This window comes from Nycticebus coucang, chromosome 1, assembly GCF_027406575.1.
Source record: "Nycticebus coucang isolate mNycCou1 chromosome 1, mNycCou1.pri, whole genome shotgun sequence".
Lineage (NCBI taxonomy): Eukaryota > Metazoa > Chordata > Mammalia > Primates > Lorisidae > Nycticebus > Nycticebus coucang.
Window position 1 is genome coordinate 32,940,936 of NC_069780.1, and position 24,064 is coordinate 32,964,999.

Consider the following 24,064-nt stretch of genomic DNA (forward strand, 5'->3'; position numbering starts at 1 on the left):
TCAGGTAGAGCCTCTGAGAAATCATCTTAGTGGAAGCAACTCATTCAGGTTATTTGGGAAAAGTGCAGTCCACGGAGGAAGACAGGAAGTGCAAATATCCTGAGGAAAGAGTGCACTTTTAACATCAGAGGAAGAAAAAAATAGAATAGAATGAAAAACAACAGAATGAAGAAAGAGTGCACTTTTAACATCAGAGGAAGAAAAAAATAGAATAGAATGAAAAACAACAGAATGAAGAAAGAAAAAATATCAGGAAATGAGGTTAGAGAAGCAGTAAGAGGTCAAACAGCACTTAAGGGCCATACTGAGGACTTGGCTTTTACTCTGAGATGGTTGGGGAGAGAGGATGTACCTGTTCTAGGGAAATCTTTCCATCTCTGTTCAGAGAAAAGATCATATAGGGGAAAAGATGGAACCAGGAAGTCTAATAAGAGGGTACTGAGTGCCTCCATAGCTAAACCACGATGAGGGGCTAGACCAATGTAGCCATATGGAGGTGGTGATAAGTGGACAGATTTGGGATGTTTTTAGAATACAGAACCAAGAAGAATAACCAATGGAAGAAAATAATTAACAACAATAAACTGCAAAGATTGGACTTACATAAGATTCAAAGTGTCAAAGAGCAAAACAGGACAAGTCTCTAAGTAACAATTTAAATCACAGTAAAACTAAAAGTAGGTACCAATAACTGTATCACACTAGATTTCCCAGAAAGGCTTCATAAAGAGTGTCTAACTTTGGACAAATAGTGTGCAGCTATGATCTGCTTTAAACAGAGCAGTTCCAAATTTGTAAATTTTCTCCTTAAGAGAATTTTTATATTAAAAGTATAAAAACATAGACATTTTATAATCATAGTTCTGTATAAATTCATAAGATTTCTTTATAAAATGTCAGCTAAAAAGAAAAACAGATAATGATGCCATGTGGTGGCCTACTCCTGTAGCACCAACCACATCAGGAGGCTGAGGCAGGAGGATCACTTGAATCCAGGAGTTTGAGGCTGCAGAGAGCCACAATGATGCCACTAAGTCTACTCAGGCAACAGACTGAAAGCTTATTTCTTTCCCACAAAAAAAGAGAACACACATTCTACAGGTATACCCTCAATACAATTAAAGATCAACAATAAAAGATTTTTAGAGCTCTCTCTTAACTACCAAAAGGAAAGCCCAGATGCTACCCCTTTACATTTTTATATAATTAAACAAACATTAGATATTAAAAACAAAGAAGAAAGAAAAATAGTCTTACTAACTAAAAAACTTTTTGGTCCAAAAGGAAATCAAGACTCTAAAAATATTCAGAAAATAAAGACAATGGAAACACTCAGGAAGTTTCAAGGAAGAACTAACATTAAATGGGAAAAACACACTGCAGTTCAAATTTCTCTTCTGGTACTCATATATTGTATCACCTTGGGAAAATATATTCCTTTGTTTCTTTCAACCCAAAATGGAAAAAAAGAAATTGATGCTGTTATGATTAAATAAGATCATCTAAGAAAAGATTAGGAAATAATTCTTAACAAATATTAACTATCTTCTCTCCAGTTCCCTAAAACCTTGTGCATATATGAAGCTAACGTTCTATTCAAGAGATTAACTGATGGCCTTACATGCTTTTATCTTTTAATAATAAATATAAAAACATAAATTTATGATTTTGAAAAATGCTAAACATATTTTCATTGACAGCTACTTTATTTTTAATCTGTATAATGCTACTAAAAAAATCAATATAGCTAGGTGTAGTCATAAACAAATGTAAATAAACACTAAAAGTAGCACATATAAAAACGTATTATGTGTATTTGTATATACACATAATACCCATGCTTATTCATATCCTTTAATATCAACATACTTTTTTTTTCCTTGTGGTAAAGATCAGACCCCAAATGAATTTGTATTTCTTATTTAGCAATAGACAACTTCACTTTTATCTCTAATATTACAATTTAGTTCTTATAAATTTATTTCTTTCCCAATGTATTTAAGTTAAAATTGACCTTTTTGTAACATTTGGAACAGACAGGTTATATATAAATAAGGTTTACTTAAGAAAAGTAGGTAAAAATATTTAATTCTGAATAGAGACTTTCATTTAGTTCAAGTATGTTAACCAAACTACTAGCAATTAAAAACACTTTTTAAAAGTGTAAAGCATTTTGCTTTGGAGAAAACAGAGACCTCTGATAAAGATGGAACATTCATGTTTAAACATACTTCCTTAGGTTAAACCACCTAGGATAAGTAACCCATAGAAAGAGAAAATCAAAAAGACTGAAAACCAGGTAAGCACCTCAGCGCGTTACAAAAATACCAAACAATGTGCACGTGGACTAATTCCACAGCCATACAGGAAGAGACGCACAAGCAGCTACGGCTGACTGTAAGCTTGGCTCCATCAAGTAAAGGCAGGGTGAGCATATGTTTTATGGTTCATACTAGAATATTTCCAAGCCCCCTATCAAGAGAAAAAGCAGGGCGGCGCCTGTGGCTCAAAGGAGTAGGGCGCTGACCCCATATGCCAGAGGTGGCAGGTTCAAACCCAGCCCCGGCCCAAAACTGCAAAAAAAAAAAAAAACAAAAAAGAGAAAAAGCACTCAACGGCTCAGCACCCATAGCACAGTGGTTATGGCATTAGCCACATACACTGAGGGTGGTGGGTTCGAACCCGGCCCAGGCCAGTTAAACAACTGCAACAAAAAAATAGCCAGGCGTTGTGGAGGGCACCTGTAGTCCCAGCTAGTTGGGAGGCTGAGGCAAGAGAATTGCTTACACCCAAGAGTTTGAGGTTGCTGTGAGCTATGATGCCACAGCACTCTACCAAGGGCAACATAGTGAGACTCTGTCTCAAAAAAAAGAAAAAAAGAAAGAAAGAAAGAAAGAGAAAAAGCACTCAAGAGATATCAATGCTGACAGGACCTATGCAAACAAGGAATTTAAAGTAGTATGAATGTGGTCAGGACTTTCAGAAAATAGTCACAATGTATGAACACACTGTGGAAATTTCAGACAAAAGCACAGAAATTCTAAAACTATCAAGAACCAAATGATGAAGGATCTGAAATGAAAAATAAGACAGGCTTAATGGCAGAACCTGGATATGCCAAGAAAAAAATCAGGCAAGAATAAGACAGAGCAACAGAGATTATCCAGCCTAAAAAACAGTTAAAAGAAAATAAAAAGATTGAAAAGACATGATGTAAGAATTTCAATGATCTATATTGAAATTTAATGTCTGAGACAATAAAATGTAGTCTAAAATATGTGTACTTAGTCTCAGAACGTAGGTGAAAGAGAACAGCCCCTCCATAGTAAAAGAATAATGGCAAATAATCTCGCAAATATGATAAAAAACAAACTTACAAATTCCCAAAGCTCAGTATACCCTATAGAGATGATTATAAAGACAATGACAACTTATTGTTGGTATGGGAGAAAATCTTTGAAACGGTCTGAGAAAAACAATACATTACCCAGTAGTCCCTTAGTATGCACTGAGGATTTGTTCCAGGACACCCTCCCCTCATTCTATATATTCCAAAATCCATGCATACTCACACCCTGCAATCTGCCTTATGGAACCCACATATACAAAAAGTTGGCCCGTCATAGACTAGGCTTCACTTCTGGCAAATACTGTTGTTTCTGATCTACCTTTGGTTGAAAAAAATCCATGTGTAAGTGATGTGTGCTGTTCAAACCTATATTGTTCAAGGGTCAACTGAATATGAGGTAGCAATACAAATGGCTACTGACTTACTAGAAAAAACAGAGAACAAAAGACAATGAATATCATTATAGGGCTTTAAAAACAACCTAAAAAAATTCTATATCCAGTGAAACTATATTTCTAAAACAAAGCCAAGAAAAGATAAATTTTAGATAAATCAAAATGAGGACAATTCATCACTAGCAGAACCAAAATACAAGGAACGCTAAAGTCTTCGAACTGAAAGGAAATGACACCAGATGGACTCAGATCTACAGACCTTCAGGAAGAAATAAAATATGCAAGTGTAGAAATGGCAAATATGTGGATAATAATAAAAGACACAATATCAAGCATACGTGTATATCCCTTTAAAAGACATTTTATTATTTAAGACAATATATAACAAAAGCATAAAGGACATATGGAGGTTCTGGGAACAACTGGATTTCTTACATACTGCTGGTAGAAATGCAAAATGGTATGGCCAAGTTGGTAAACACTTTGACAGTTTCCTACAATGGTAAGCATAGAAATACCATCAGACTTCAAAATCTTATTCCTTGGTATTTCTACAAGTGAAACAAAAACATTTATTCACACAAAGACTTGTACTTTACTGTTCATGGCAATTTTATTTGTATTAGCCCAGAACTGGAAACTTGAAACTCCACCAACCGGTGAACTGGTAAGTCAAACTACTGATCCAAGCAAGAATATGCGTGACTTCCTAAGCATTTGGGAAAGAAGTTAAATACCAAAGACCATCTTTCCCATACCAAAAGCCATCTTTTTGACAAAAAGATCCCACAGACATAGAATTTTAGAAAAGGAAAAATTTAGTGTGACAGAAAGTGGATCAGTATTTGCTAAGGACCTAAGATAGGAAGAAAGGATTGACTACATAGGGGTTATATGGGAACTGTGAGGATGAAGGAATGGTCTGTATTATGACTGTAATGGCTAGATGACTATATGTAGTTATAAAAACTCATTGAATTGTATACTAAAGATGGGATGAATCTGACTGTGAGTAAATTATGTCTCTAGAAAGCTGGTTTAAAAAAGTAAATGAGGCCAGGTACAGTGGCACATTGGAAGGCAGAAGTGGGATGTTCGCTTAAGGCCAGGAGTTCAAGACTGGCCTAGGAAAAATTATAGTGAAACACATCTCTACCAAAAAAAAAAAGTAAGTAAGAGAGAGTCCTAACTTAGAAGAGTTCATAATCTAGATAGGTGGGTAGATACGTAAACAAATAAACTACAAAACTGTGAAATCGAAGACATTTCAAAGAATCAAAATAAAGGGGGAACAAAAAAGGGTGGCCACTAACCAATTATCTCGCTTATAGAGACAAAGGCAATTCACTTAGAGATGACATTAAACTGGTTCTCAAAAGATAAGCAGATGTTTCCAGTTAGACAAAGGGCATTTCAGAGACAGAAAGGCATCTACAAAGCCATGAAGATACAAAGGAGCCCGTATATCTGAGAAAGGTGAAAAGCTCAGTGTGAAGAACTTTGGATAAATAGTGTGAAGGGCTAGAAAAAATAGGAAAAGATTTTTTTCATGTCAGAGAATTAAATTCGGATTTTTCTGTCAACAGTGGGGAGTCAAAAGGTTTTCTACTTTCCTTTAGAGTCAGATAATAAGTTTCCTTTAAAATAAGTATGGTAAACAGGATGGGAGATAGATTTCAGTGGCAGGAGGCTGACAGCAGAGAAATGTTAACACTAATTCCAAGGAACAGATATGATATTTTAAGGCAATGGGAAGGAGGAGAAAAGAGATTTGAAAGTTATTTCTGAAGCCAAATTGAGAGAATTTGGTGACAAACCATGGGACTGAACTAAATAAAATCATGAAAAAAAGAGATGACAGTTTCAAATGTTACAAATGTAAAAATAAAACAATGTGCTTGATTAAACACAACTGCAATTATTAAAAATGCCAAAATTTCAAGTACAAATGAATGTTTTCTCCCTTTAAGTAAAAACGTACCTATTTGATAATATCTTCAGACTGTGCTCAAAATGTTCATTTTTATCAATATATACATGCATTCATTTATTCATCAATTCAAGTACATATACTGAATACCTATAACATGTTAAGCACTATACAACACTTTGGTAATGGGAGGAAATCAATTTTAAAAACGTAAACACAAATTTAACATAAAATGTAAGAAGACTTTCATTGGCATGTATATATATCTACATCTACATCTATAAAATATATATATATGAATTCCTAAATAAATGGAAAAATATATAAACATATATTAATTGAAGCGAAAAATATTTTAAAGACACCAGTAATCTTTGAAAATTATATTCCAAAATTTGTACAGAATAATAAAGGCATAAGAAAAGATGAAACCAAGTTTGAAAAAATAGAACAAAAGGAAGAAGATTGGTCTCATATATGTCTTATTACAAGGCTATGGTAATTAAAATGACATGACACTGGCACAGAAACAGACCCACTGACAGCAAACAGAATCCAGAAACACTCTTTGTATTAAATAAGAACACAATGTATGATGAAAGAGACACTTCAACATAGTGGGAAGAACAGATTTTTCTGTTCCACAGTGTTGCAAAAATCATATACATGGAAAAAATAAGATAAATTCTATGTGAATTAATGACTAATTATAAAAAATATATAAAAGAGTGAAAAGAAAATAAAGAAAAATATCATTCTGGCTATGACGTAAAAAATCCTTAAACAAGAATCAAAACAGATGTATAAAAATAGATTGATAAAGTGGAACACATCACAATTTAAAAACTCTGTAAGCCAAAAGTCAACAGTGTCTGCAGATGGAAAGAAAATATTTGCAACCTAAATATGAAAGATTAATGCCCAAAATATCCAAGCACCTCTAACATACCAAAAGGATATCAACCCAAATAGAAAAAGGCAAACAATATATACAGGCAATTCACAGAAAGGAAGATTCCCAAACAAACAAATTTTGAAAAAGATGCTCCATTCAGTAGCAAGCAAAAAATGAAAAATTAAAACAACATACCATTTTTCATCTATCAGATTTGCAAACAATTTTTAAAAAATCAAGTATTACTAAGAAGCATTTAATTTTATACACTGATGAGTCACTGAAAAAAGCAATTTGGTAATACCTAGTAAATTATCAAAATACATTATACCTATGGCACTAATAGTAATGGCATTGCCTGTAAATTAGCTATTATTTATTTCTTTTATGTAAATTAGGAAACTGGGGATCCATGAGGTAAAGTAATTTGATCAAGATCTCAAAGGGAATAAAGAGTAAACTCAACATAACAGTTTTAAATATGGGTGGCAGGTGTGTGTGGAAGGCAAATATCATCAAATTTGATAGGTAATTACATCTTAAAACCTTCTTCTAACTGAATATATATACCAAAATTGTATTCTACATCCAAGACTAGAATATTCAACCAGCAGGAAAGAACAGATTAATGGAATGGTTTTCAACTTACAGGAACCTGTTAGAATCATCCAGGGAGCTTTATCAAACTACGTTAAGTTCACATCTCTAACTTTGCCATTCACTTCCACAAATGGAGAACCACCTATACTTCCATAAGGATAGGGAGCAAAAAAAAAAATTAAAATCCTGCATTTTTTGGATTATTTCCACCAAACCATAACACAAAGTGAGAAAAGCATATAATCAGCTGATAATTTTTTATTTTTAGATAAAAACCAATAACATAAATGTTAATATCGTATCTTTTTGTTTTTATAATTTAAAAGGAAAAAAAAAGACACCCCAGGAAATAGCCTAATGCTAAAAGGATAAAAAAAAAAAAAAGAAAAATAAGAAAAGGAGTTTCCAATACCATAGAATTTTACCAAAGGAAGTGATTCAAATTCATCTGCATAAAGCCCTCATTCCATTACTATAAATATTGTTCTCACAGAACCAAATGTGCACAACTAGTCCCCTCCAAACAAAATCTGTGGGAAGAAAGAACATGTGGTTTTAATGACTTCTTATAGATACAAACATGAAACAAAAGTTTCATTTCATAGCATTTGCTGTATTTTCTGCATTAGAAATAAAGTTTCCTACTCAGAAAATTTTCATAATGATCTGTGTTTACTGAGGATCTCCATAAGATTTTCATGTTTTCGCAACAAGAAAAATAAACAAATGGGACTTAATTAAACTGAAAAGCTTTTGTACAGCTAAAGAGACAACAACCAAAGCAAAGAGACAACCTACACAAAGGGAAAAGATATTTACATATTATGAATCAGACCAAAGCTTGATAACTAGGATCTATAGAGAACTCAAATTAATCCACATGAAAAAAGCCAACAATCCCATATATCAATGGGCAAGAGACATGAATAGAACCTTCTCTAAACAAGACAGATGAATGGCTAACAGACATGAAAAAATGCTCATCATCCCTAATTATTAGAGAAATGCAAACCAAAACCACCCTGAGATATCATCTAACCCCAGCAAGAGTGGCCCAAATCACAAAATCTCAAAATTGCAGATGCTGGTGTGGACGTGGAGAGAAGGGAACACTTTTAGACTGCTGGTGGGACTGCAAACTAATACACCTTTTTGAAGGAAGTGTGGAGAACCCTCAAAGAACTCAAGCTAGATCTCCCATTTGATCCTGCAATCCCATTACTGGGAAGCTACCTAAAAGAAAAAAAAACTCTTTTACCATAAGCACTAGACTGTTTATTGCAGCTCAATTTAGAATCGCCAAAATATGGAAATAGCCTAAATGCCCACCAACCCAGGCATGGATTAACAAGCTGTGGTATATGTATACCCTGGAATACTATTCAGCCATTAAAAAAGATGGAGACTTTATAGCCTTTGTATTAACCTGGATGAAAGTGGAACACATTATTCTTAGTAAAGCATCACAAGAATGGAGAAGCAAGAATCCTATGTACTCAATTCTCATATGAGGACAGTTGACGATCTGGTACATGGTGTGGGGTGGGGGAAGGGGAGAGCAGAGAGAGGGAAGGCGGGAGGGAGGTGGGGGAAGGGAAGAGAGAAGTAGGAAGGGGGTGGGGGTCACGGTGTATGACACACCTTTTGGGGGCGGGACACAATTATAAGAGAGACTTTAACAATTGCAATCAATGTAACCTGGTTCTTTATACCCTCAATGAATCCCCAACAATTAAAAAAAAAAAAGATTTTCATGTTTTCCATACTGCTCTGCTTACCAATGTCTAATATACATGAAGTAATAAACAGTATCCTTCCTTGTTCTTGCCCTTTTCTCCTCCATTCTCCTTTTCCAAAAATTCTATTCTGAACAAGCCAAAACTTGTACTAAAAGTATATATTAACATCATTAACAATGGAAATTCACACACATCAAAATAAGTATTACCAAACAAGATAATTCTGCACAGAGCCCTTTATGTATTGTATCTAAGCAATCTCCCAGAGAAGACAATATTTTCCCCCCAAATATATAAATATTTAATACCAGTTTGCAAGAAATTTCACATGACCAATAAAATAAAAATCATATGAGTACTTTGTACATTGTAGAGATTCAAATATTTTTCTAATCTAATTTTGATTTTAAGCACTTAACAAACCGGCCAGAGTTAGAGAGACCTCCATTGAAGTTCCAGCTCCATTACTTAATAGCTATTTTAAAGCACTGAAAAAATGTATCTCATGAGTCTTTAATTTAAACCGTGTTTCCTGTAGCAATAAGTTTGAAGATAATTTAGGTCTTTCTACTGACAGAGGAAGAGAGGCTAAAAATAATAGATTAAAAAATATTTCCTAGAACAAGAATTTAGATGACAAAAAACCCTAGGGGCCATTTACTGATTAGAGGATCGACCCCACAATTTTAAAAGATTAAAAAAAAAAAAAAAAAAAGCCTAAGGTTTTAAGAGATGTGTCTTTTTCAAGGTCAAATAACTAACAAATATAAAAAGGTTTTTAGAATTTAAGCCTCCCCCACACTTTACTACATCATAGGAATGTGAACAAAACCTAAAAAAAACTGTAAAAGGTCAAGGTTCAAAAAGAGACTCCCAGTAATTTAATTATAGCATATTTAACTCTTTTTGTCCTGTTTCTCAATTGCCTCCTCACATACCCATACCTACTAAGTTGTACCTGTTAATGAAATAAAAAGAGATAAACATCAAAAGACCTACTTTTTTATGGGGACCTCTAATTATCATTATCCCCTTGTTGCCTAAATTATTGAAGAGCAAATGGTCTGCACTCTCAGAAAGCAACTCTGTTCAGGGCCACAAATACAGCTGACTGCCCCAGTATTTTTCAGAGGTGCAGTGCAATGCAGCAGTGAAGAGCATGGGCTCTGCCATCAGTCTGGACTGGAATGGCTGGCTATATGATTTGGGGCAAGTTACCAACTATGCCTCTCTGTCCCAGTACCTCAATTTCCTTATCTGAGAAAAGAAACAACATCACATCTTGATTGAAGTTGTGGAGATTAAATATGCACTTAGCACAGTTCCTAGGCACACAGCAACTGCTCCACAAATGTTAGAGCTGTTAGGATGACCATGCTGATGTGCTGTCCCTTCCCCAGCCAGAGTACATTCTCCGGTCGTCTTAACACACCAGGAAAGCAAACTGAACGTTTTTCTTGTAACTAAGATTAACATAATATTTTTCCTTAAAATTACTATGGTAGTCCTTCTCCTCCTCCCAAACAATAGTATTAAATTGTATTTTAGGAAGAAAGAAAATTGAACATCATATTTATTTGCTAATTTTAAATAATAATTACGGGGCACTAGAAGTGTTTACTTAGCAAATAAAAAAATTTAAGTCTAATCAATTGGGCTTAACATGTTTATCCCTGTCTTGAAAGACAATAAAAGGAGTACCTACGTAGGTTTCTTTGGCTTTTAAATTTCCATTAATGTAAGTTGAAATTCTACATGTATGAATAACATACTGACTCTAATAATTTTAGGCCAAGCGTAATGCTAACCTTTGAAAAAATCCCAGTAGTCTCATTTTAAATAATTCATTAATGCTCATGTAACTGATTCACCTATGATGTATCTATAGCAATATGCTGTTCTGATTTCAATTTTTAAAAAAATCTTTAATTTTTTAAAACTATAAAATCAGTGCACAGCCAATAGTTATTGCAAGACAACAGACTATAGTTTTCATTCATTTAAAGATCAAACGGAAGAAATGTTCATTGCTCTGCAAACTAAAATAGCAGCTAGGTCTAAATTGTCTCCTCATGACATTCTCTCCCCTGGCCTAAGGTTCTTAGGCATCACTGGCAGTTCTGAAAAGGCTCAAACATCTGTTTGGTGAATATCTGAAGCTCTACAATGCAGATGATGATTAACTTAACCAAGAGAAAGATTATATACACGCCCTGGCATTTCAGTCAGTGGGGTTGGGGGAAGGAGAGAGCAGAGAGAGGGAAGGAGGGGGTGGGGTGGGGCCTTGGTGTATGCCACACCTTTTGGGGGCAAGACAGGATTGTAAGAGGGACTTTACCTAACAAATGCAATCAGCGTAACTTGGCTTATTGTACCCTCAATGAATCCCCAACAATAAATAAATAAATAAAAGTGCACAAGGAAAAAAAAAAAAAGCTCTGAACTTGGTTATTTCTTAACCAGACACTATTATCCCTAATGGCCAAGGCATTCTCTAGTAACAATTTAGGTGCCCTGGAATCTTATTAACTCTTTCAGGCCATTAAGGTACCATTATAGAACATTAGGGCCTGTAACCTAATTGCAGTGCATAAAATGGTCTTAGTACTCTCCAAGTGTTAATGAGTCTGCCAAAGTGACCAATTTTCTATCAGGGAGGAAAAGGAATTTGATTTAAATGTTATTTGGATTTTCTTTTAGATTTTTCACAGTGGCTACTCCAGTTTCAGAAGGCAAAACCTGCGGATTTAAAATAGCAATGTTAAAATTACAGAAATACAGCCAGAAACAACAGATTTTACTAACTGAAACATATTCTCTGATGCAATGGCTAGTTTTAATTCAGTCATGTCAAAGTTAAAAACTACAAGTATTAAAACTGAATACTATAGTCTACCAAAGTCTGCACATATGTTTATTATAAACATAAAATATTATTTCATCACAAATAAAATAACGCCCAAATTTCTTTAAGAATCACAACCTGAACGTCTATATTAACACAATAAAAAGAAAAAATATATAAAAATATATACAGATAATGTCTATAAATTTAACCAGATTTCTGTGTTTTCATAAAAAGAACAAAATGTGACTAACCATGTCCAATAACAGCTTCTTTTTCTTAAGATAGTAAAAATCAATACGATAGATTTCATTTTTAAATATCTAAATAGCAATAAAAAAGTATAGAAAACAAAAAATAATCTCTATAAATTTCTGTATTATACACGTGCTCAGAAAAATACAGAATTAAAATAAAATTATTTTGACACCTGGCCTTCCCTAAATGTTTTTAATCTTTCTCTTATTTACCAAATAAAAATGCCAAGAAGAATAAATGACAAAAGTTTAAATGGTCATAAAATTACTCCTTTGGGACAGAAATTTCAATTTATTCACAGTATTTTATATTTAAAGTTACTGCATTAGATATTTTAAAGCTTTTTAAGTAGAAGGTAACACCCCCCAAAAAATACTTCAGATATGTACAAACACAAAGAAATAATTTTCTGAAAAAAATTTTGGAACACATACACCAGAACAATTAAAAGGGAAAACAAAAAGGAGAGAATGACAGAATTTGTAAAACAGTAGAACCAACCCCGGAAGGCACTAAAAAGAAATACAATGAAAATATCTATGCATGCTTAGAGAACAGTCTGCCTGAATTGGTCATTTAATAAATATATGGTAAACTAGACAAATATTTACATAATAATACCATAAATACTATTTAGTTTATAATTTTCACACTCAACCCAAAGGCAAAATATGAAAAACAATTTTATACTTAAAGAATATAACCTAAACATTATAAATTTTGAAACTGTAGAAATAACACTGTAACTGAGGGAAGCTGGGTTGTAAGGGCAGAGAAAGATAAAAACATGGCTACCTAATGCTCTAAGTTCTATACTGAGCAGGGAAGAATTATTGTTTAAAATTAGTGAAGCAATAAATACAACTGGAAATGTAATACTTAAGAGTTATCAGGACAGCAGAAGAAGAAATATGGTAACACAACTGAGAAACATTTAGGAATTTAAATTCTTTGACTTTCAGGGTAGCAACTTAGGTCAATGTGGAAAAAATCATAATTAAAAAATAGCAGTGTCAGCACATTGCTTACAGAATAGAAGCAGCCACTTACAAGATACTGAAAACATATGAAAAGTAATTTGAGGTGGAAGGTGGGAAAAACTTTACTTTTCATTTTATCTTTCTTTTTTATGCATCTGAGTTTTCATTTTCAAGTATAAAATTAATTTTATAAATCAAAAAAAGATGCCATCTAAAATCCTTTGTGACTTTGGAAAATAAATATGACAGATATATACCAAAATTTCTTAAAGTTTCTTGACTTACAATTATGAAAGGTCATTTTTGAAGAATGTCTAATAAATAAAAATAGAACCAAATTTTTGATATCTATTAGCTAATACTGACTTAATCATATGAATCCAAATATTTATTATCTTATAATAGTCAAATCATAAATTGTTACAAAAGGCATTTCACCTAATCTCAAAATCATGAAGCTAACACTTTTATTTCTGAGGACTGCTCACCCTGGGTAGAGTTCTATTTTTAACCTGTAACATCATATAAAATAAATAAGCCTTATACTTACAGCAGTACTTAAACTCCTCTCAAACTATGTTGGCTTCCTTTACAAGATTGATTATTATGATATAATAGAAAGCCACTAAATATTGTAATCACTTTGTGTAGACTGATCTTTTTAAAAATTCTCGATTAAAAATTTAAAACATTCTGGGCGGCACCTGTGGCTCAGTCGATAGGGCACCGGCCCCATATACTGAGGGTGGCGGGTTCAAACCCGGCCCCGGCCAAACTGCAACAAAAAAAATAGCCGGGCATTGTGGTGGGCGCCTGTAGTCCCAGATGCTTGGGAGGCTGAGGCAAGAGAATTGCTTAAGCCCAGGAGTTGGAGGTTGCTGTGAGCTGTGTGATGCCACGGCACTCTACCCAGGGCCATAAAGTGAAACTCTGTCTCTACAAAAAAAAAAAAAAAAAATTTTAAAACATTCTGTACAAATTTAAGGAACTTCTTCTTTTTTTTTTTTTTTTAATGAAACAGAGTCTTACTTTGTCACCCTCAATAGAGTATTGTAACATCACAGCTCACAGCAACCTCAAATTTTTGGACTCAAGCGATTCTCTTGCCTCAGCCTCCCTAGTAGCTGGGACTACAGCTGCCCCTCACAATGCCTGGCTGTATTTTATTTTTGTTTACTAGGCCTGGGCTGGGTTTGAAACCACCAGTCCTGGTGCATGTGGCCAGCACCCTAACCACCAAACTATGGAGCCCAGCAGCAAATTTAAGAAACTTTTAACACTTGCAATTACTGAGCATCTCCTCAGTCCTACTCAGTAGCTCCTCCTCCCCACTTTATCGCATTCTAATGAAAACATAAGATGGTAAGTACACCACGCTAAGGGGCGAAGAAGAAAAAGCAAGACCAGGCATGATCTCTGTCCATTAACGTTTGATAAACCAGCAGGCCAACAGAAACTGTTTCTTCTTCAAAATAGTTGTGATAGCAGCTGGACAATGTTTAAGAGCTGTAGTAAATATAAGTCAAAACTTGAGTTCAAAGGGGAAAAAAAGCTACTACATAGAGTCACCTATGATTAAATGAATTTAAAAATTCATAATGAAGGCTGGGTGTGGTGGCTCATGTCTATAAATCCTAGCACTTTGGGAGGCTAAGGCAAGAAGATGGCTTGAAGCCAGGAGGTGAAGACCAGCCTGAGCAACATAACCAAGTAAAAAGTAACATAACTTGTTACTAAAAAGAAAAACAAAAACCAAATTAGCTGTGTATTATGGCAGGTGTCTGTAGTTCCAGCTGTTTGGGAGGCTGAAGCAGGAGGATCACTTAAGTCCAGGAGTTTGAGGTTGCACTGAACTATGATGACACTACTATACTTTAGCATTGATAAAGAGTGAGACCCTACATCAAAAAACAAAGAAAACAAAAAACTATACTAGAGAATGATTTATAATGTAAGAAACATGTATACTATAACTTTTCCTTTCAATGTTTCTACATCTATTTTTTTTTCTTGGATCACTGTAAAGTAAGGGAGAAAAAAGAAGAAAATTCAATAAAGATTATGTAATATATTAACAATAATGTAAAAGTAAAAGGAAGGAGAAAAAAGAAAAAATGTGCAACTTTTAACACAACTTATTTTACAAAAGATGAATACTTAAGGTACTAACCAATGTGAGCAATATGCAAATATCCTTAAAATAAACAATTACCATTTTCCCTATATACTTTACTCATTCTAGATATACACACGAAATGCAATGCCAGTGTATTATTTCAGAGCAAAATATGTCAATAGCATCAACTTGGCTTTTAATTTTAAGATTTTAAAAACACATTATGAAGAAGCATTATATTTTTCATGATTAAAGTAAGCTGTTTTCACTTTTAGTGGAATGAAATGTCCTTTTTTGTTCTCTCAAAACAATATTTTCTTATTTTAAGTATTCAAGTCTAATAATTCCTTCTCAACCTACATTTGCATCTAGCTTTATATTTCTGCATGTCTCTTTTTATCAGCAAACACAAAGGGTATTTAGAAAGATGCTCAAAGTACAATGTCCTTTCCATTCTGAATATACAATAGAAATAAAATGAACAGAGTTAACATTTTTCATTCAAATCCTTAGGAGACCCAAGAATGAGCAAGGTACTTAGGCTTAGGTAAAGTGGTTTCAATGCTGGTAGTTACAAATACTATAAATTACTAGAATCAAGTGTGAACTGCTCAGTATAGCACTATGGATGGACTATATATAGCCTTGAAAGTAATTTGGAATCAGACATATAAGGGTTCAAACCATGTACATGGTACTACACTAAGCAATTGACACATTAGAATCGGGCAATTCAAACCATGTACTATTTACTAGATTTGTAAACTTGGGGAAGTTATTTAAATCCCTGAGCGTCTGCTAAAATTAAGAACAATATTATCTACTAGAACAGACACCAACACGTGGTCTATGCTAGATAGTTTAAAATGTTAAATCATATCTCCAATAATGCTGAGCTAATTCCCCCCAAAGATTAGCTTCATTACAGTTCTCAGCTTCTCCAGTTTCATGAGACATCTCAAGTAGAGTTTCATGACTTTAGCACGGCAGATCACAAGTGAATTAGTTGCAGGAATTGTTCTGGCTGGCTGTGGTACTACCACATTATCAATTCTCATTTGAGGAGAAGTGAAGGTACTAAAATTTTTTCAAACTGGTTAAAATTTATTTACTCTTCATATGTATGTATGAGAAATATGAAAATAGACACAACCAAGTAAAATAATAAGATAGATAATATATACAGCTTATGGACCCAAGTCTCATATTTTAATTGTAGTTTTCATATTTTAGTTTTAACTATGAGGTTATATGCCCTTCACCCAATCAGACCTCTCCCTTTCTTAAGCACATGTAAGAGAAGTACATCTCTTGCAGCTTGATGTATAAGAAAAGGTTTCATAAGGCCATAAACAAAGGCTAACACATTAAGTGTTAATGAGGTTCAGTCATCCTAGAAATGGCTTGTTTTTCAATTTATGATTAGGTTAATTAAATGAAGGATAAAATGAAAAGGAAAAATGGGGAGAAATTAAATAATAATACTTACTATATATGCAATATTTGGTATGTGAAAGCCAGTTGCTTTAAGTAGTCCATCTCTTACACTGCCAACGAGCTCATAAGTAGATATAATTATCTCCCTTTATAGATAAACAAACTGAAATTCAGGAATGATTTTCCCAAAATCACTTAATTAGTTAGAAGGACAGCCAGAACTCAAACTCAAATCTCACTTTCAAGAAAATCAACTCTAAATTATTTCAAGCTATTTCCAGAACTTAAATTTCTGTGATATAAAAATTTCATCAGAAAGCAGTTACCTTCCCTTCATCTAGAAGACAAGACAAAAACTCAGTGCAGAAATAGCTCTTGTCATTGATGAATATTCCTTCCTTAGTTTTTTCCTATATGAACAAGCGATTTCAGGACAAAAATGCCAGTATTAGATGCTTTCAAAACTCACAATTCTCAACAGCAGCTCCATCACAATGGAGGAAGGGAGAAAGCACTGAAGATGAGAGGTGATAAGAGAGGGGAGGGGAAGGAAATGGAGGGAAGCCCGTAAAGTGTACTTTTCAGGTTGAGTAACATAGGTACTAATTCCTCTTTAAAGGTTTGGTAGAATTCTGACGTGAAACCATCTGGTCCCGGGCTTTTCTTTTTAGGGAGGTTTTGTATGGTTGATGTTATTTCCGAACTTGATATGGGCCTGTTCAACATTTCCACTTGATTCTGGCTAAGTCTTGGAAGGTGACGTGCAAAAAAAAAATAATAATAAAAAAATAAAGTGTACTTTTCAGTTTAAAATATCATGTATCTGTCTATGTCTTTTCCTTTCTCATCCACCGCCTAGCAATACTACACAACTCAGACAAAATTATATTGGATTGCATCTATATTCCAAAGGGAGAGAATAAAAAACAAAACATAAATTTCACTCTTAAATATATAAATTGTGTTTTATGTGAACTGCTTTTAAGTTCTATGAATTTCAATAACACACTAATTTACTCTGGTTTTTTGGAAAGTAAACCTTACCATTAAATTTTGAAGCTTCAGGATCATTTGCATTGATAGCAATTAATTTCCAATCTGTTTCACCTTCATCAATCAGAGCCAAAATTCCCAGTATCTTCACATGAATAACCTCTCCACGAGAAAGAACCTTTAAAGAGAAAAGAAGTTCACCATTTGCAAAGCTTTGGACAATTTACTCAAATATCATAAAAACCAATCTGAAAGATCCAAAGGGCCATAGATTGAAATTTAATAAAGCTTCAATAATTACAATAATGAAAAAATAGTCATCAAGCCTCCCTTGCGATGTTCCTTTCGGAATTTTTTTTTTTTTTTTTTTTTGTAGAGACAGAGTCTCACTGTACCGCCCTTGGGTAGAGTGCCGTGGCGTCACATGGCTCACAGCAACCTCTAACTCTTGGGCTTACGCGATTCTCTTGCCTCAGCCTCCAGAGCAGCTGGGACTACAGGCGCCCGCCACAACGCCCAGCTATTTTTTTGTTGCAGTTTGGCCAGGGCTGGGTTTGAACCGGCCACCCTTGGCATATGGGGCCAGCGCCCTACTCACTGAGCCACAGGCACTGCCCCCTTTTGGAATTTTCTATAAATTCCTTCTAGCCAGGATGGAATTACTGATTAAAAAAAAAAAAAAAACTCGCCTTCCCATTGTAAATAACTAAAAAACTAGACAAAATAACATGAAATCACTCTTTTCAGACATTAAACAATAGGCAGATTGTGACCCCTAAAGAAGTAAACAAATGAGAAGAGCCCTGTGGTTGCCCTGGCTTTCTGCTCAACACACTCTTTAGACCATGGCACTAGGAAGGTGAGCCCAGTAAGAGTATAGAGATCTCACTGAAGTTAAAGAACACAATTAAAAAACAGAAGGATGAGGCAGCTAGAATGTGTGGGGCCCAATATTGGCAATAAAAATTAACTCCGGAAATACATGTAGGGGTTCCTTTGAGACAATGATTAAATCCTAACCAATGCATACATGTGATGAGACCCCAGGAGTCCAAGCAAAGAATATGTGCCAGAGACCTGTAAGATACGTTCTAGCAACCCAGGGAAACCTCATTCAGCAAGATGGCATTCAACAGTGAGCCTAGAAGAGGTGTGCGTAGGTGGTACAACTAAGTTAGCTCTCAAGTAAAGGTTATCCTAGGCCTATCCTAACAACGTTTTAAATAATGTCCAGAAATGAATAAACTGATCCACAAGTTATTACTTGCCAAAACAAATTATTCTTTAATATGACAAAATCCAAGCATTCAACAACATATAATCACAACATCCAAAATTATCTCAATAAGCAGGAAAATGTAAACCCTAACTGGGGGGCTGGGGGGAAACATTTAACAGAAACTAATCCAGAAATGAAACATGATGGAATCGACAAGAACTTTAAAACAAATATTATAGGTATGCTCAAAGATTTAAAGAAAAACATGAAAATGTGGAAAAGAGAAATGGGGAAAACAAGAACCAAACAGAACTTTTAAAGCTGAAAAAATACACTAAGATGAAAAATTCTCTAGATGAGCTTAACAACACAATATAATAGATATCACCAAAGAGAAAATTAGTGAAACTGAAAGCACATCAATAGAAACACACCAAAGCACAAAAAAGTAAGAAGACACTAATAACCTGAGTGACCTGTGAGATAGCACCTAGCATTCTACCTTACATATAATTTGATTCCTATAATAGGGGAAAGGAGGCAGAAAAAATTTGAAAAATCATCTCCAAAATTTTTCTAAATTTATTGAAAAGTATAAGCCTATAGATTGAGAAAGCACACACACAAAACCCATTAGAATAAACACAAAGTAAACCAAAGTGAGGCACATCATAATCCAATTGCTGAAAGCCAGTGACAGAGACTAGATCTCAAAGGCAAATGGAGGGGGAGATGACATGTGAGGGTACAAAGATGAGAACGACAGCCGATTTCTCTTTAGAGGCAGCGTAAGCCAAACCAAGGAATGAATCCTTAAAACTCTTAAAGACAAAACACTACTTACCCAAAATACCTGGGGCAGACTTTGCCAAGGGGCAAGAGAAAACTTCCTGGGGTGATGGAAATGTTCTATCTCTTGATCAAAGGAGGTGGAGGTTATGTGAATGTATACAATTGTCAAGACTCATTGAACTGAATAATTAAAATGAGTACCTTTTTCTGTCATATATATATGTATATAAATTCACAATCAAGAAGTTTACAGTTTAATCCTATTGCAATTTTATGCTGAAATTGAAGATACTTATATATCTTAACTAAGCCTAGAAACTGACACTAAACACAAAATAAGCCCATATACATCATGAGATAACACAAACCTGGCTTCTGCTACTTAGGGGTAAAAGAGTCCTGAGAATTTTTTCAAATCGCTTCACAGTAACTTTTTTTGCAAACCATACTTATCAGTTACTAGTGAAGAGTAAAACATATTACAACACTGCATATAGGGAGGGAAGGAAGGAAGGAAGGAAGGGAGGGAGGGAGGGAGGGAAGGAAGCTCTCTTCTCAAAGATTTATAATCTTGTTTGGATGACTCACTCAGGAAAGAATATGACAGAATTCAACTGAGTTTAAATCATAATATCAACAATACATATACCATTTCTCCTATCAGTGCCTTCTTCATTCCCAGTGTCACTGCCCTGATGCAGACCACAGACTGTCAGAGTAGTTTCTCAACCAAGGAAGAGTATAATGAAAGAAAAAGATAGAGACTGAGAAATCAGAAGACTACTGCAGTGCTGCAGAGATGAGGTAATTCAGATATAGGATTTGGATCTAAATTAGGGAAGTGGCAATGGATGGTCTAGATAAGGGTAGTTAAATGCTTACGGGATAGTGAGCATTAGCAAATATACACACTGTATGATGGGTACTGTACTATGCCCTACATGTAATATCATCTCATTCAATGCCAAACTAATGAATGGAAGACCTGGGATTCACACTCAAATATGAATCAAACCTACTGCTTTTCCCAATCTGTGGTGAGAGAAAGTAGATTTGTCCTTGCTGAGAACTACTTCATGTTTATTTTGTAAATAAAATAAACAAGTTATTACTTTTTTGTGTATAACTACAAAATTGATCAAACTATTTCTAAAAAATATTAAAGAAAAATATAGACATCTCTTAAATTAAAGGCAAAGAACAAAAACATTTTATAGAAAAAGTTATTGCAATTGGTCTGATTTAAATCAAGGCTTCTGATTTAATCAGGCAAACTTTAATAAAAGACAACCTCAAAAGCTCCTAGAACTCGTCATCTCAAATAATAAAGGTTGAAATAATATGGCTATAACCTGCAAATTGTAAAGAATATGGAATATGGATAGGATAGATATAAATATGTGTACAAATTCTTACAAGTTCTCATACTGAAGGCAGAAAAGTATAGAACAGTGATTTTCAACCAGAGTGCCGAGAGGATCTTAGATGTGCCGTGAAAATATTTAAACATTATTAATTAAATTGTTTTAGAAAGAAGTCCAAAGCACAGTATCTTTTTTTAACTCTTTTTTTGATCAACATAATTTAAGTGTGCCACAAAAGTTTAACTATAGGTTCAGGGTGCCATGAGATTAATAAAGGTTGAAAAACGCTGGTGTAGAAGCTAGAAACACAGGCTCCAGAACCAGACACCTGGGATTCAGTCCTAACTCTGTCAACTGCTAGTGATGTATGAGTTTAGAGAAATTACTTAATTTCCTTGGAACATATTTTTTTTATGTATAACTTGGATAGTAAAAATATTTGATAGAACAAATGAGATAACCCACACAGTATTCCTCACAGAATGTTTATAGATTAGTACTTTTCTGTAAGCACCAATGTTTGTTAAAAAGGGTCTGGGTTAAAAAGGGAAATCATAATTTATTTATTTCCCCTCTTATCATTCTGGGTAAACAAAAATGTCTGGGGAAAATTTAAAAAGAAGCAACTTGTCCCTCATGTATAGTATGCCCCTAAAGGTCAAAGACGAGAAATTAAATTTCACACTGCACGGAACACTGCACACTTTCTGGGTAAGGGGCACAAATGTAACTTTGACTTAAAATATACAAAAGCAAGCTATATAACTAAAATGTGTGTACCCTGTAATATTCTGAAATTTAAAAAAAGAAAACGTAGAAGAAAAAAGAAATTAGATTTCTAAGTGACATTTTACATGTTATTTCCTACAGTGATCTAATTCTACAAAAGGGCATGTAACTATCGACTGTTTCTAGCATCCTTTTAAAAAAAAAAACAAACCCCAGATTTCTTTAACCTGCTTTTCTGTTTCTTTCTTTCTTTTTTCTTTTTTTTTTTTTTGAGAGAGTCTCATTATGTTGCCTTGGTAGAGTGCAGTGGTGGAGTCATAGCTCACAGCAAGCTCAACTCTTGGGCTTAAGGGATTCTCTTGCCTCAGCCTCCAAGTAGCTGGGACTACAGGCGCCTGGCAAAATGCCCGGCTATTTTTTTTGTAATTGTTGTTATTGTTGTTTTAGCTGTCCCTGGCCAGGTTCGAACCCATCAACCAGGGTGCATGTGGCTGGCACCCTAACCACTGAGCTACAGGCACCAAGCCTGCTTTTCTGTTTCTTAATAGGAAAAGAAGTGTTGCCTGCCTTATGTTAGCTATTATAGGAAAATGACCAGTTTCCACTCCAACCTTAGATTCCCATTTGAAACTACAGTGAAATTCCTAGAAGTACAAGATGCTCTTGGTTTTAGAGATGGAAAATGGGAGACACATACATACATACATACATACACACACACACACACACACACACACACTCCTCTGACTTTGGCAAGGCACAAAATCCACTGTTTGATCAGTTCAGCAGCACTTTTTACATCCTGCTAGGGATTAATAGCTAAAGCTACACCTGTGAAAGAAATATAATAACAATGCTCACAGTAAGAGACATTATGAACGACAGAATTTCCCTCTACATTTCCAGTCTCAATTGTCTGAAATACTGCCTCTGCCCCCCTCCCAACATGCTTCTTTCTTACCGGCTGCAATCACAAAGTATTTCTAGTACTTGTCCTTAAGTTTGAACTTTGTTTTCTTAAATTCTAGATTCCCAAGTCCAAAAGGAAGACATGACAAAGAACTGTAAAAGATATGGCTGATATTTGCAGCTCTGAATGTACAATATACCAAAGTACTTCATAGAAAGATGGTACAACTGCTTATGTAAAATGCTAACTCACACGAACCGGGCCATTATTAGAGACGCATGTCTCATAGCCATAGTGCTCCATTCTAAAGAGGGCAATAAACAGAAGATCTGGTGAAAAGGCCACAGTGGAAAATCCAAAAACTGTCAGATGAGGAACAGCTATGGAAACCAGAGGAATTTGGTTCCTCTGAGAACAGGAATTTGAGCCTTTGAGAACAGAAGGCTTTACGAGGGTATAGAGCATTGGACCAAAAGACCTACAAGATCCTTTCTAAAACAAAAATATTCAAAATTGAAATTATTACATAATTAATGGTTGTTTATTTCAACCAATAAAAGGTTGGTTATACTGGTTAAGCAAAAAATACACTAGATAAGTGGCTCTCAGCCAAAGGCAATTCTGCCCTCCAGGAGACATATGGCAACGCAGGAGACATTTTTGGTTATCACAGCTTGGGGAGGGATCATCACCATCCAGTGGGCAGAGGTAAGGGATGCACCACTGGACAGGCCTCTCTGGAAAAGAATTATCCGTCAGCAGTGCTGACGCTGTGAAGCCCTGTAGCAGACTCTGGGGGCAGGGTATCTACCTATCAGAATTCCTGAGAATCACATATGCCTTATTATTATCAATTTCACTCATGAAATTTAATTTAATTTCAAACCACATAAGAACAGATGAGATTTGTATGGGTTATAAGGCAAACAGGAAGCATGTCCAGCAGGTTATCAAGTTTGATCAGAGTACTATTTACCCTTTGATCTACAAGCAAGAGAAAAGCAAAGCTTTATTTCAAACAAACCACTGCTTTGTTATCACATTTTTAAAAAATGGAAAGGAAAACGCAATCAAAAAAATAAACAAACTAAGGATAACATGCTTAGGAACAACTGGTAAAAATTGCTACGAAACCTCCATGCTTCAGTTCAATTTAAATCAATTCTACAAGTTTATACTGGATGTATCTTTAGTCTTCTGTTAGACACCAAATGAATAATACATAATTCCTCAAGGAACTGACATTGTTAGAAATCTCTATATGTGTGGTTCTAAGTCTATTACCATTTCCAGAAAGATGCTTCTTTTGCTTTGTCTATTAATGTGATGTTGAAAGACTCTAGCAAAATGTTTCTTACAACTGATTTAAGTATTCTTCTCATAGCTAGGCACAGAAAAAAAGAGCATACCATTAACAAAGACCTATTCTTCAGATAGTGATTATTTACTGCATAGTTTTAGTAAATATCAGGTCTCGCTAACTAAAAGAATAAATTGTTCTGGCTATAAGACA

At 34.5% G+C, this 24,064-nt stretch overlaps 1 protein-coding gene across 2 annotated transcripts in view; it reads right to left on the reverse strand.

Annotated features, from left to right (window-relative positions):
* Nucleotides 1–24,064, reverse strand: part of PPA2 (inorganic pyrophosphatase 2) — a 77,550-nt gene that overhangs the window by 20,467 nt on the left and 33,019 nt on the right. For both annotated transcript variants that reach the window (XM_053560452.1, XM_053560360.1), the window contains one exon: nucleotides 17,589–17,715. In XM_053560452.1, coding sequence (XP_053416427.1) covers nucleotides 17,589–17,715 — 127 coding nt within the window. The remainder of the gene's footprint in view (nucleotides 1–17,588; nucleotides 17,716–24,064) is intronic.